General features: G+C 44.7%; 1 protein-coding gene across 9 annotated transcripts in view; it reads right to left on the reverse strand.

Moving 5' to 3' along the window:
* The window catches only part of LOC108270982 (polyamine-modulated factor 1-binding protein 1), a 186,844-nt gene that overhangs the window by 109,673 nt on the left and 61,224 nt on the right, over window positions 1–15,947 (reverse strand). For all 9 annotated transcript variants that reach the window (XR_001813781.3, XR_001813780.3, XM_017478086.3 and 6 more), the window contains one exon: window positions 11,727–11,813. Coding sequence is in view for 7 of the 9 variants with exons in the window: in XM_017478086.3 (XP_017333575.1) it covers window positions 11,727–11,801 (75 nt within the window). In the remaining 2 variants the exon portion in view is untranslated. The remainder of the gene's footprint in view (window positions 1–11,726; window positions 11,814–15,947) is intronic.

The following is a 15,947-nucleotide window of genomic DNA, read 5'->3' on the forward strand; positions in this document are numbered from 1 at the left end:
AAACCGTATGTAGAACGCCAAACAAATGTAAAAATCGCCAGCGTACGTAATCATTCGAGAGCCACAACAACGGTAAGGAACCGCTTACGTTTGTAGACGAAGTCGGCCGGGGGTTCGTCCGGCATTTTTTTCCGGACTGAAAATATGACGTCATTTCCAGTAAGCGAACACGGTGAGCGTCGATGCTGCATTGTGGGATTTTTTGTTGTTGTTGTTGTTGATCAGTGCCCCCTGGACTACCGGACGTCTTGTCAGACCGAAACCCGAATTGAACGTTGTCACTTTATTTCATCGTAGGACCGTCGTAAGAGGATCTTAAACGTATAATCTGACTGGCGGCACGTTACCGTAACTCACAACTGATATCACAGTCTGTTACAGGATTGAATTTTATAGGCGTCAGCTCTTACAGTGTGACGCACAATAAACTTCTAAGACTGCCGTTATCTCTGTCCGAAGCGTCTCTGGATGTAGATTAACAGCAGGTTACTAAGATTAGCCTCAATTTAACACACACACACACACACACACACACACACACACACGCCCCTTTACTTTCCGTCCTGAACATCCTAAGATGCCCGACCGTAACTTCCAAGTAAAACGGTTTAAACCCTTTTAACCAATCACCGTATAAAAAAGTGCGATATCCATAATTTATAGTGGACGCACGTGATTTAGGTTTTGATTTAAAGGCATATTATCGGCCCTTTCAGAGTGCACGTCATACACCGGGCTCATAAAATCAATGCCTTCTCAAAGCGTCGTTGGACTTCCATTTTAATTAAACTCCGGGTGCTGATAACGGACGCCGTGCACTGCGGCGTTAAGTGGACCGCGCTCCGAATGTCAGTCATTTTTAAATCACGACCCGAATCGGTCTTTGGATTACTTTATCGTAGCCGCAACGGAGGCTAAGCTGTTGAGTTTGCGGCATCATATCGAACGGGTTCATTAAAATGCAGGTTCGCCTAGTCACTCGGTGGAAAAATAAATAAATAAATGAATAAATAAATGAATAAAAAGAGTGATGCTGTATTTCCTGTTGTGCTTTATACGTTTGTGGTCAGTCAAGTTTAGGACAAGAAGAACCGTTTGATTTCTCCATCGCGGTCTCTATGTTCGCGTTTCTTCTCCGGTCTGGCTGACTGGCGGAGTCCGTTTGTAGAATTGCCCGAGTCTATTTTGATCTATACACACGGTCTTTGATAGCAGATACACCGAGCTGCGCTGAACTCAGCAAAACACACACTGCGATGATTTCATGAAAGGAGAAAATAAGGAGGGGGAAGAAAGAAAGAAAGAAAATAAATAAATAAATAAATCAGATCTGCAGCTCATGAGAGTGTGACGGAGTGTGAGGCATTTCGGACTGGAGCTCAATTTCAGCATCATGCGGCACTCGGGGTTCAAATCCACAGCCAACAGAGGAGGGTGTGTGTGTGTGTGTGTGAGCGTGTGTGTGTGTGTGTTAACGCTGCTGGGAGAACAAAGGGAACAGAGGGGCCGAGTAAAGGCCAGGCCTCTGAGCATCCTCTCCCAGGTGCTTTCAACACACACAGAAACAGTGCAAAGCTTTAAACCGCCGCCACCCCACCCCACCCCACCCCAGGGGCCGGCTTTCAACCCCTCTGTTTGTTCACTTTGACTGCAGGATGAAGGCAGAGCGCACTCCCACTCTACCGCCGCACTGCCTTTATTTCATCGCTTTATCAAAAATGAATACAGGATTTCACTCTAGGGAGGATTTTTAATTCGAAAGCTTTGAATTTTTTTCTTCATCTATGGAGTTCTAAGACAGTGCATCCCTGAGATATAGGCGAATGCTTGTGTTAGTCGTTCCGACTGTTGTGCGTCTTCTCCTATGGCGTTTGATGAGCTCTGAGAATATGGAGTGAGGAATCTGAAGCCGCTCCTCGGTACAGTGAGCTCGGTCCTTCGGCTCATCCTGAAGTTTTTCATTGGGGTCAACGCTGCATTCGACTAGAGGTTATGTATGACTCGTAATGCCCGAGCTCCGACCGGTTAAATAAACTTAAGGAAACACCCCCATCGACGCAGGGATTTCCTTCCGTGACTTCGGCAAGTGACATCAAATCAACATGGCTGCTCACAGCCTCGGCGGGAAACAAAGCCGTGTCGAAAGCTAGACTCTGGGGTCACTGAGTATTCGTGTATTAGATTTGGATGACCGTCGTTCTGGAAAATCCAACCCTGACCTAGTTGTAACTTCACGCTAGAGGCAGCCGGATGCTCATTTCAAAACTCCTGGGACTCCGGGGAGTCCGTCATAGTATGTAGGCTAACATCACAGAGGCTACCGAGTGGTGCAACAGAAAAGCCCTATGAGCAGGAGTTTGAATCCGTGCGATTCCCACAGCCAGGAGAGAAGTGTCCGTCTTCTCTGGGTGGGACGGATGGTATACCTCTATCGCCTGTCAATCACAGTGATGCTAGCCAATCTTCAGTGATGCTAGCCAGATTCCAGTCAAAATCAAGTTCTAGTTCTGTCTAGTGAACGCAACGATTTACTGAAGAACGTCACTTTGTTTGGGGGGGATATAAAAATAGTATGTCAATCTGTGTGTCAATTGGCTGCTACAAAACATTTCTTCTCACCACTGCAGCGAAACACAAACGGCGCTGAATGTGCAGTCCATCACCAGAACCTCATCACCCCTAGCTATTAGCCACTCCTCATTAGGCCTGCGCTGACGCTATATCCACAGCCGGCAAGCAGACACTTACTTCTCCACCTTCTCATCGGGAGCCTCTTTCATCCCGAACCTTTCTGTCCAAACAAGCGCTCCTAAACGAGCCATTTCTGCTCCTAAACGCGTGCGCCGTCGTGAAGGTCGATATGCAAAGTCGCCGTGCCATGCGCTTTAAAATGGGAATACGACAAAGTCCTTGATATACTTAACCGAAACAAAGCCACGGAGACACCGGGCCCTCAATGGTGTCCCGAGAAGGAGGAGGCGACAAGAAGACAAATAATAAAAGCATACAAGCGCGTGTATGTGAAAGAAATCGGGACACGTGGAATAAATGCAGCACATTTCAACGTGTGATTTCTGTAAAAAAAAAAAAAAAAAAAAAAAAAAAAAGGCTTTGTTATCTCCAGACGCAGAGAAAGGCCTCCTACTGACTTGATCTTTAGAGGCTTAGATCATGTCATTAGCATGCTAATTGCAACCTCATCCACGGAGCTGAAAAGGACTGGGTGAATTTTTTTTTTTTTTCTCCAGACTCATGCAGAGAGGTGCTTTGTTCTGCACAGTCTATGGGACGTTTTCCTTTTTGTTTTGGTTTTTTTTTGGTTTTTCTTTGCTTCACAAAAATAGGCTGGTGGATAAACAAAAGGCATTTACATTACATTTACAGAATCTTCTCAGAACCAACCCCCCCCCCCCAAACGAGAGCAGCTGCTCCCCTTGTGTAGAGTCAAATCCAGTTCCTCAGTTGCTCCTAAACGCTATTAGTCATTACAGGTGAGCTTCCTAATGGCTTTCCATCAACCCACACACACACTCACACACACACACACGGGTCAGCGACACAGCTGCTTCTACAGGACCCGCCTCACAACAAAACAGATCGCTTGCGACGATACACGGTTCCTATCCTCTTCGTGATGTTAACGAGCACATGCAAGTACGGTGTTCTCAAAGCACGTCAAACAAATCCAATCACCGCACACCCTACAGTCTAATCCTTCATTACATAAACCTACACTACCAGGATTACTGATCATCTGAGGCCACTATAAAGGGCTAACTCTGGTGGCGTAGCACTGGTATAACAGGATTATCGTGGGGTTTTGGGTTTGTTTTGTTTTTTTTAGCCGAGTAAATTAGAACGTTTGCGTATTTCATAATCTTGCTGTTATCTGTAGATCCTTTAGTGGATTTACAATCCGCTGCAAAAGAAAGAAAGAAAAAAAAAAACTAGAATTGAGCGAGACTTTATTTAGTCCGGTCTTCCGGAATACCAGTCGTTACGTAGCCGTCTGCTAACTTACCCCGTCCACGAGACTAAACCGAGTTGGCGAATATTACACCGTGGTACGCGCGTGCAAAACCTTCATTCCTTGGGGGGGGGGGGGGGGGGGGGGGGGAGTTCAGAATTTGATCCATATATAAAACTCGGCCCCTGAGATCATCAACGTCTCTGATTCGAAGGTTTCAAATCAGACTCTACTGGTATGATAGGATTAATTAAGGGATCGATTTCTTAATAATATTTTAAAATCGAGTATCTGCGTTTAAAGCCTCAAAAATAAACATTACAACGCGACAGGATACTTGCAATGGGTTGTACTCAGACGAAGGACGTACGTGCGTAATAAACCCAGGGGGGTCTTTATTTACGGTAATTTTATTTACAGGCACGGATAGTATATAAGAGTACACGGATAAGAGTACACGGACGGGAAAGCAAACGAGGGTGAAAAGCGGAAAGAACTGGTAAGTCTGGTGTTGCGTTCTCGACAACTGGGAACTTGATTAAGGAGTCTTTTATTGGTCACGTGTACATGACAGCACAGTGAAATTCTTTTCTTCGCATACCCCTGCATGTTAGGAAGTTGGGGTCAGAGCGCAGGGTCAGACGTGATACAGCGCCCCCTGGAGCAGAGAGGGTTAAGGGCCTTGCTCAAGGGCCCAACAGTGGCAGCGCTGGGGCTTGAACCCCCCCGACCTTCCGATCAGTCACCCAGATCCTTAACCGCCAAGCCTCCACTGCACCCCAGTTCTTGTTGACAGCTGGGAATTTTCCAAGCTGGAGCATTCCCACGTTAGAGCGTTCACGTGAACTCGGCCGCCTTAAGTCAGAAAGGGGCTGCGTCTTCGCCTCATCTAAAACCAGTCTCTAAAAACGGGAATTAAAGACTTGTTTAGTCAGTGCTCAATTTATTTTTAAAATGGATGTGATAATTCACCGCTAACGGTGCCACAAATCATATCGTATACTCGAAGAGCAGTTTAATCTCAAATCGACAGTGATTATTAAAGGATCACCCACTATTTAGCAATTCCGGTTGCTTTAAAAAATAAAAAAATTTTAAAAAACACACAAATTTTGCTGTTATTTCCTGTTCCTACTTCGCACTACGAGAGCCGCGGTGTCGAAGCGACGTCGGAAAAGCCGGAGCTATTCCTGGAGCTATTATTCGTTTACGTCCCAGTTTCCGCTCGGTGATGAACGCGGCGTTAGAAATGCACGCTAAATGAACGGGCCTTCAGGGGGCGCGTCTCAGTCTGCTCCCTAGTCCGGTAGTCAGGGCACTGATCAGCGAGTCGGCCATTTTAAGGGCTGTCATGATGCGCTGCAAAAACCAGGGAGCATCGATGCTCACTATGTTCCCTTACAGGAAGTGACGTCATATTTAAGTGTCTTCGCTCAAAAATAAATAAATAAATAAATAAATACATAAATAAAAGGGGGACGAAACCTCAGGCGACTACGTCTATAAATGTACGTAAGGGTGGAGACAGAACCAGGAAGTGAAAACAAAACAAACGTCATCATAAGAGTCCGAGCAGCGCACGTCGAGTTGGAAAACGTTCCGTGTGCCGAGAGGATTCGTGACCTGGTACGGCTCCTCGCTCGAGCCGATATTGCGCAACGAAAACGGCCTTAAGTTCAAGGTCAGAATTGTGCTTAAGTGAGACACGCCTCCGTTTGTCTTAAACTCTGCATCGCGGTAGTGCTTAAGCCTGAACGCCCTGAATATGCACAAGAACGAACGAACGAACAACAGTGTGCTCCGTGCATACGCGTCACCATGCGGATGAAATAAATTACTGACGTGTTAAAGGATTTCGATTTATATAAAAGGATGCTAATCTCGTTATTAAAATTAGATGAAGAAAACAGCGTGCACTTGAACGCAACGGGCTCTCGCCGCCATACGGACGAAGTCCGGCTGCGTATAGAGACGCGCGACGTTTCTGACGCTTCTATGCGTCATCTCTTTTTCACAGCGGTGCTCTTTAGGACGCGTACGGGCTCGAGACTGCCTGCGGTGCTCCGAGCACCAGCCTCACGCACAAATGCCAGAGGTCGTCCTTTTCCTTCGGTGTGAAATCAAAATGATAATGACTCTGTATTAAAAAAATTCTATTTGAGACCTACACAGAGGCTATGTCAAAGGCGGCAGCGTGGCGGGGGTTTGGTGTGAGTCCTTACTGACGTGCAAACCCCCCCCCCCCCCCCAAAAAAAAAAAAAAAAAAAAACGTGTGGGGGTAGTTTGGGACATTAACATGAAAATACACCCACCACCACACCATATCTGTTAATGCCTTGACATTGAGACATGGGTTATTTGCCACAAAAAGGCACTCTGCTTCTATGAGGTCATTCCAAATCAAGCCAATGGGTGCTGTTTGGGGAATTACCGATTACAGTCCGCTGTGTAGGGGTGTGTGTGTGTGTGTGTGGTGGTGGTGGTGGGGGGGTCGGAAATAAAGGAAATAATCAAATAAATCCTCTAGTGGTCTGTTAATGAATGTATGCGGCACGGGAGCACTTCAAGAGACAATCAGGCGGTGGGGATTAGCTAAAATTGGGATAGTCGCACACCCGACCTTTTAACGGCGCTGCGTTATCCGATAGCCGTCCGCCGTTAGCACTTCAGCGCTTCTCCCCTGTTTAAATCCATTCCCAGCAAAGCCTTTTACACGGGCTTATTACGGCGCCTCTCCAGCCTGATTCACCCCGCCATTATTCTGAGGCGAGCTTATTCAGGAGGATAACCGACACTCAGATGCTGGCCACTCGAAGCCAAAGCCGAATAATAAAATTTTGGAACCGTTTCGCCTGAGCCTCGATGGTCACGCTTTAGCTAAAGAGACTCGGTGGTTCCAAGTTCCACGATAGGAGGGCTTTAGGGATCAGCCGGGGTTCCTTTCTTCCTTGGTTTATTAGGTGTACGTGAGCAGAAAGGAAAACGACAACAAGCTCCTTGGCTTCTAAATCGTCACAATCGATGACAGATCTTGCTTTTTAGACGATTTCGTGCATTATCGACAAGATCTCACTAAAGTTTGCTTAAAGCAGGAAGGAGGGGGGACGGGGGGACGGACCCCGACGACTGCTGACTTTCATTTACTCACATGACCTGACATTCTTACTATCTATTCCCTCTCCACACATGCACACGCTCATACACATGTTATGCGTTTTCCAATTATAATGCACTATAATCATATTACACTTTTATAATAGGGATCTGATCCACTTAAGCATCAGAAACTCAGCACAGGACTAGCATGCCATGCGCGGACGTGTAATACAAAAAAACCACCCGAGTTTCATTTCATTAGCAATTCTATGAATTTCCAATTAGGCCGAGGACAAAGAGGAGCCGAGCGTTCGGGTCTTTCATCATCGGAGATGAGTGGCTGCTAGCTAAGGTATTCCAGACCTTTGGTCCGCAGCGATCGACTGGGGGACGGAGCCAAACCCGAGCTCCAGTCCTTACAGCTCCGTTTATTAACGAGGCTAAGGAAGCTGGAGATAATGAAGATAAAAAAATTTTTAAAAAAAGGAAGAAGTCTTCTCGGATCCAAACCCTCACCTGACTCCCGTAGCTCGACAGCGTTCCACGAATATGGAACAAAACCAGTGCACTTCTGATTATTTCAGACTGGATGTCGTTTTTTTTTTTTTTAAGCTGTTTTATGATTTGTAAGAAGAATACAGAAAAAAGCCTTTTATGCTCATCCCAGGGGTCCTGCGCTCCTCTTCCCTTCTGAACTTATTAGCATCCTATCTCCCGCTGCCTTCTGGCCAGACTGCATTGCTGGCAACAATATCTCCTCTGGGCAGATATTTTTATTGAAGCTGCCCACATGTGGGAAGAACTTCGCCAAATATTACAAAACGTGCTCGGAAAGAAAAGAAAAAGAAAAAAGAAAAAAAAAAAAAAAACACCCCAAAAAACGCTGACCCCACCTTTAACTTAGCATTGTTCGAGAGCCACGGCATTGTGTAACACAACAGACAGGATTCAATAAACCATCGGAATAAAAGCTTTAATTTACGAGTCGAACTGAGCACGACTTCGGTGCCATCGAAATACAACCGATCGTGTAGGTCACGCTGAAGAGACATTCAAGCTGCGAGGAAGTACGAGCTCGAGAGAAAGCCGCTGGTCTGGAAGGAGAAGGCAGTCCGGCTGAATGATATACGGCGCGGGCCACGTGCGAGAGCTGTCCATTAGTTATGGGGTCCCCGTAATGCTCGGGCTCGAGTACATTATTTTCAAATGCATCAGTCAGCTTCGTGCGGCTCAGATAAATTCTAATGCCCCCGATCTGCAATGCATGCTCTCTCGCCGCTGCCATAATACGCTCCGGGTTAGGAGGGCAGGCCGAGAGAGGGGGACGACGACGACGGGGGGGACGTAATTTATTTTTCACTGCGGCCAGTATTCCTCCCATTAGCTTCAAACGTGAGATAAGTTATAGCTTTTAACAAGCACCTTTAGCTGCCCGAGTACGCCGTGCACAATGTGCCAAGTCCAGAGCGAAGAAATGTGGAGGGAGGGAAGTAAGGAAGAGAGAGAGAGAGAGAGAGAGAGAGAGAGAGAGAGAGCTAGAGGGCAAGGATCATCCCGGAGAGTGCCTCCTGTGTGAAGCCTGGCACGAGAACAAATGCCTGGACTACAGCGACTGCACATCATTACACACCCAGACCCAGCTGCATAACGAGGAGATGATTCTCCTCTTCAGTGCATGCATATTGAAGCGCAAGTGCTGTCCGATTCCAGGAAGCGTGTGAGGAAAACTGGACTAGAAATGCCCAGATGGTTTCGGAGAGCACGCACAAACGACGACCTCTGGGGAACAATCGGAGGCCGTGAGCAGTAACCTGCTCTCTCTATCGGAACAGTGAGATTCAGCCCGAGAGATCTACCTTTACCGATCAGATCTTGGGAAGAACTTCCTGTCCTGGTTGCCTGAACGCTGGTGTCGACTAAATCCAGATTCATCGCACCACAACCACAGAGAAATGTTTAACGCCGACGACGGGCCTGCTCTGCTTTAGGCTAACGACTCGACAAAATCTGCTCGCTCCGATTCGCCTCGCTCTGCGAGGCATAAAGGATTTTCGTCAGTGAGAACTGCTGCTTTCGATCAAACCCCATCTTATTGATAAGTGACTAATTAGCTGTGTGCTTTTATAAGCCGTTCGTTTTGCTCGTTGTGGCTTTAAATAAGCGCAATCAATAGCCTCTTTAGTATCCTACCATCATCTAGGACGATAGAGTCCAGACTCATAGCTGAAGGCATCCATCACACGCTAATTAAGCCATTCAGTTAAAAAAAATACCATCGGCTTTAGCGCATTTTTTTCCATTTCAGATCACGCTCCTCTCTCTCTTCGGAAGACATGGATCAAAAATGAATTTTTTTTTTTTTTGGTGAGAAATGTTCCACGCCTTTAGCAGCAGTACTTAAGAGGATGAATTCATGTGCGCTCGAGTTAGAGATTTATCCCTCGTGCACTGCATGCGTGCTTAGTACTTTGTTTGGGTGTTTTTTTTTTCCTGGAAACTGCATACGGGGGATCATGATAGCCTTCGGGTTGAACGCAGGATCACGAGCAAGCTGGGTTCAAAAGTCATCCAGTCTAATGCGGATCAATCATAAAGACGCTTCTCAATAATTTATATGCTCCTGATTGCATGGCTGCCAGCTGGTGTAAGTTATTTAGCTCTCCGCGTAAAGGGTTTATGGAACACATCACTGCCGGGGTGGAGACGATGCGTCATTTTCAGTTCCTTAAGTTCCTCTATATGCTGGAGTGCTTGGGTCTTTTGTTATTTGGTTCCGGTAACCAAAAGGATCCAAAAATCAAACGAGTAGAACTCGACTTCAACGGTGCTGACTGAAACGCTTCGGCCTCCAAACAAGCCTAGTCTTTCTGTGACTAATCTGTTTGCCTGAAATGCACTTCAAACGCTATTTCAGACATTTGACCTTGCTGTGACCTTGGCCCTGTTTGGATCTATTGCAAAACCTTTTCAGTTCATTTGCTGGTTATAATGATAATTCCATATAAATCCTACAAACATTCAACTGTTTGTTCTTAAGATATCATGCTAATGAGAAGATATCATGCTAATGAGAATGGAGACGATCAGATAATTAGATGGATGGATGGTAAGATGGATAGATAAAACTAGCCATAAAAATGGACTCCACGAGACCTCTGAAGGTGCGCTGTGGTATCTGGCACCAAGACTTTAGCAGCAGATCCTTTAAGTCCTGTGAGTTGCGAGGTGGGGCTTGCATGGATCGGACTTGTCTGTACAGCACGTCCCACGGGCGCTCCACGCGATGTAAAAGAAAACGCGATTCATCAGACCAGGCCACCTTCTTCCATTGCTCCACGGTCCAGTTCTGATGCTCACGCGCCCATTGTAGGTGCGTTCGGTGGTGGACAGGGGTCGGCATGGGCGCTCTGACCGGTCCGCGGCTACGCAGCGAGCTGTGATGCGCTCTGTGTCCTGACTCCATTCCATCATAGCCAGCATGAACCTTTATCAATTCGTGCTACTGTAGCTCTTCTGTGGGATCAATGCGTCTTGCATGGCAGCCCTGCTACCGTTGGTGTGCGAGTGTGTGTGTGAATGAGACAAGGCGCTTTGGAACCGCTAAGGTTAAAAAAAGCGCTATATAAGTGCAGACCATTTACCATTTTCCATCAGACCAGACGGGCTAGCCTTCGCTCCCCACGCGCATTCAAGAGCCTTGAGCGGCCATGACCCGCGTCCTTCCTTGGACCACTTTTGGTAGGTACTAACCACTGCATACCGGGAACACCCCACGAGACCTGCAGTTTTTACCCTCTCTGACCCAGTCGTCTTTCCATCGCAATCTGGCCCTCGTCAAAGTGGCTCAGATCCTTACGCTTGCCCGTCTTTCCTGCTTCCGGCACGTCAACTTCGAGGACTGACCGTTCACTTGCTGCCTAATAAACATATCCCACCCCTTGCTTCACCGGTCAGTGGTTTTAATATTATGGCTGATCGGTGTACATCATAACACGCACTGCATATCGTGAAACGTTTTCAAATATCACATGACGTGACGTTTTTTTGCGATTTCGCCAACCTGAGTCTTAGAAACGCTTCAATGCTTATAAAATACAGCTTTCCAGTATAAAAACCTTAAGTAAACGACGGCGATTCTTTTTCCGAACGAGCCGGCATCCGTTCGGAAGTGGTTCCACTGATGTAACGTGATTTGACAATTTCGTGGGTGAAAAAAAAACCGAATCAAAATCCTAAACAGATCCTGATTTAATCGGCCATTTTGAATCGTTTGTTTTCTCACAATTGTCAGTATCTATATTAAGTTGAATTCACTCGATCTCTACTGGTGTTATTTCTTTATGATTTACTATTATTGATGTATGTCTATAGCCTAAATTATGATTTATTCATCCTTTATAGATCATTTAGTTTGCTTGTTTTTTGGGGGTTTTTTTTTTTTACTCGATTTCCTCAACATTCTCGGAAGCTTGTTGCTGCTTAATAACATATATTTTTCGGGTAGAAAATTAGGCGCTATTTATTTAATTGCGCCCAATTGTTGTAAACGACATCAGTTCTTTTTGTCCTCCATCATGCTTTCTTCTTGAGGCAGGTGGTACTCTAGCCCCCAGTCAGCAGCAGCTCCTGTGTTCAGCTGTAGCAATGTCATGTGGTAATTACCTTCATTTGTGCTTCCTGTTCAGACGGAGAAAGTTTTCTAAGCTGCTGGAGCAAGTCATCTTGACAAGTCTCCATCCTCCGAGCGTGCTGCAAAGGGAAAAAAGAAAAACCAAGAGGTAGGAAGTGGAGAAAGAAACGTCACATGAATAAGGAATAACTCCTGGGGCTGTGCTGTTGTAGGAAAATAATCAAATGATCGGGTGATGCCCAGACGTTGATAATATTCCTATAACGGCATGTCCTGAAGTGTTTTATTCTTCTTATACCACAGTGATTTTTCGATGGGTACGATTTTTTTTTCCCCTTAAATTTATTACACAAAGAAATGCGGTACTTGTTATCCATTTATAGTTACATTTCACGACAGGTCGGCGAGACGGCTCGTTTCCTGTTATTACTCGCACTTTTTTTTCTCGTCGTGATACGAGCGCAAACTTATTGTTCCAAACAGCTGACACTGGAGACTCCTTCCGAAACACTAAAACGGTCGTCTCCTTACAGAAGGATCCGTCGTATCGACGAAAACACTTTTGGAATCTGTCTACGTGGCGCGGCAGGGAACGTGGTGCGAATGAGCTGTTGCTATAAAACACCGTGAAGTATGAATATACGCCTGATCTGCAGCTGCACTACTGTCAAAGCTGCTGTTAAAGACAAATTATTCAACACCTTCTGAACAATCAGATTTGACAAATGAACAGCGCCGGGGTATAAAGAGGATTTATCAAGGATTGTGAGAGCTTGCGTCGTGGAACGCCCCGTATGATGATCTCAAAATGTCTCGTTTTTTTGTATTTACCCTGCATAAAAATATCTTTATAGACTTTAAAGTCAAGTGACATGCTGAATGAGCTCGCAGATTGAAAGTGAGTAAGTGAGTGACAGAGAGAGAGAGAGAGAGAGAGAGAGAGAGAGAGGCAGTAGCCCATCACTGTTCAGGCTTCAGGGATAAAGCACATGATAAGTGGACCAGCCCGGGACGAGTAAACAAATCAATCATGTGTGATAAGTGCTTGAGCTTTATCAGGGCTGGCCAAAGCATGCCACACTGCCTCACCAAGCCGAGCATGGAATACTAACGGCAAGCCGAGCGGCAACGCGGCTCTCGCCGTGAAGCCGTAAAAAACTCGCCTACAGTACGAGTGACTTTAACTTGTCTTTTGCATGGCCGAGGTTTGACAGTCTGGTGTTGAAACAAACTCCGGTCAAGTGTCACGAGGCGGCGACAATACAAAAAACATTTCACATACACGCTACAGCCAAAAGTATGTGGACACTTGTGACCTGGCATCTCTGTGATATGTGGTTCTTCCCCAAGCTGGAAGCGCAGAATTGTACAGAATGTCATTTTTGTACACTGTAGCACTGAACCTGTTCCAGCATGACGATGTCCCCGTGGACAAAGAGAGCTCCATGACGACATGGTGTGTAAAGTTCGGAGTGGAAGAACTGGAGGACCGTGCACAAAGCCTTGACCACCTCTGGATGAACAGGAATGCCGACTGCACGCCAAGCCTCCATCATCATCGCAACACATATCCCCAAAATCTAGTAGAAAGCCTTCCCAGAAGAGTGGAGACTATTATAACAGCAAAGGGGAAGAAATCTGGAACAGATGGGCATGATAGTCGGGTGTCCACATACTTTTGGCCATATAGTATATCAGGGTTCTCGAACATTTTGCATCCGGGGAACTCTAAGATAAATTCCGTGAGCTTCCACTCAGAACTGTGTGCTTTAGGTGTTGAGAGTCAGGGATCAGACCCAAACAGTACCAGTGCCAGGTCCAATCTACAGTAATAACACGCTGATCACTTTCTCATCCTTGCGCATTTTATACAAACAACGGCAATGCCATTTTTTACTTTATTTTCCTTTGGTTTATTCCTCTGCAAGTTCACGACCTTGTTTAAAATGTAACAACTGTCAATATTACGCTACAGAGTAATACGAGTCGGAATGAATTTATTTATTTATTTATTTTTACAAAAAGGAAAAACAAGCACAGATCACTTTGTATACGTTTTAGAGCAGAGGTCGTCAAGTGGCAAGCTGCGGTCTGGATTCGGACGCAGAGGATCAGACCAAGCACTCGGAAATTATGTGTGTGTGGTGGCTTTCAGCGTTAACAGATAACTACCGTCTTCATTTTTAAGCGAGGAATTTTACATACTGTAGCTGGACCTTTACAATTTACATTTTAGTATGAATACCACAGCGCTAGTGCTCTCTGTTTTGACTTTTAATACAACACTGCAGGCTGTGCAACAAAAATGATCGTTTAATGTATTTATCGTTTCATATGGATAGCTGTAAAAAAAAAAAAAAAAAAAAAAAAAAAAGAATTTGCAACAAATGTGAGAATATTATTTAAAGCGCACCTATTACGGTTTTGAAACGTGCCTAATTTTGTCTTAAAGATCTCGTACGATAGATTTACGTGCATCCGAGGTCAAAAAACACTTTAACGTGCTCATAATTTCAACCGCAGCACTACCTTTTTTCCCCTCCAGTGTCACAAACGACTCGTTAAATGATTCGTTCTAAAGGATTCGTTCTAAACCCCTCCTTTCGGAGAGCAGACTCTGATCTGATTGGTCTACCGCTGTCAGCGTGTTTCAAAAAGGAAACACCCACTACCGTAACGGGTTTCAGCTCCGTCTGTCAGCGAGCGGCCGATGAAGACGATAGGCGGGGCTTTTTATTACAAACCGACGTCCGGGATCACTAACGAGTCGTTTCAGCTGTTGATTCAGAATCGATTCCTCCTTTCGGGAGTCGATGACTCCGTCTGTCGTGCGCTTTGATTCGTGAAACTTTGCAGACTTTTTTTTTTACATTCACAGACAGCGGCATATATAAAAACACACACTACATGAACGGTGATATTTGAAAAAGCATCATAGGTGCACTTTAAATACAAGGAACACAATGATTCCGGACAGCAGACGACATTTTAAAAAAAAAAGGACCCATCTCTTCAGAAAAGCAACTCTGACAATGAAAGGAGACCACAATGAGTTTAAAATGTATTAAACAGGTGTGTATAAGAATCTTTCACCATTCAAACTGAGAAAGAATAAACGAATAGTAGCAGATGGAAAGAAAAAATAGGTAAAAAAAATATATAAAAAACTATCAATACGATTTATTTATAGAGCGCTTTTTAATAACTCGCCCACAAATAACAGCTAATATGTTGATATTTTTTTTAGTTCGAGTCTGAGATAAACATTATTATTTTATAAGACGCAGTGCACTTGGTGCTAATAAAGCTCAATAACAAATCCACTAAAGTACTTGAGAGAATAACCTCAGGCTTGGTTGGTTGTTTTTTTTTTTTTTTTGGTTTAAGAACTGCTTAAGAGGTTGAGGGTCAATCCGATCAAAAGGCAACATTTTCCCCGCACGTCGATGAGCGCCTGTGTTTTTTTTTGTTTTTTTTTAAAAGCCACTGGTGATTAAATTTGCATTTCTCCATCACTTTACACTATTAACGCCTTGAGGAAAGGATTTTCAAAGGCTTAAAACAGATCCCGATTGACTACCACGATCAAATGGACGGGAATCCATACAAAATGGAGAGTTAATTAAAATGAACCGCCTAAATCGCTACCAGAACTCATCGCACGGCTGATGTACTTCCACCGTACGTGTACACGCACGTTTTAATTAGCGCTGTGTGTTCTAAACATGGGGAATGCGTACTTCGGAATGAAAATTAATACGAGAGAGAAGGAAAGAGAGAAAAATCAAAACGTTCCTATGAAAATATTTTAACCTTCAAGATCGATCGATACTTAAATTCACAATATGAAGTCGTTTTGGATTAAAGACATTTCGATTAAAGCGGTCATCTCGATGGTTCGTTTCACCTTTGAAATCCATTTCAGGACATCACGTGCTACTTGTATAAAAATATGACTCTAGGATGAAGTGGGTTTATTCTGAGGTTTTGGTAGTGCGATTCATTCGATCGGGCTTCCAGCCGGAAACCTGATTTTAGATTTAAATAATAATAATAATAATAATAATAATAATAATAATAATAATAATAATTCTGTTTTTGAGGTTTTATTGGATATTCGTCAAATAGTCTCAGATTCCACACATCATCAAACGGTCAGCTCTGAAACGGTCATTCAGAAGCAAATTTCACGCCTCATCCTGCATTTTTTCCTTTTTTACCACAAGTTGCTTAAAAAAAAAAAAGACTTAAAT

Source organism: Ictalurus punctatus, chromosome 10 (genome assembly GCF_001660625.3).
Source record: "Ictalurus punctatus breed USDA103 chromosome 10, Coco_2.0, whole genome shotgun sequence".
Classification (NCBI taxonomy): domain Eukaryota; kingdom Metazoa; phylum Chordata; class Actinopteri; order Siluriformes; family Ictaluridae; genus Ictalurus; species Ictalurus punctatus.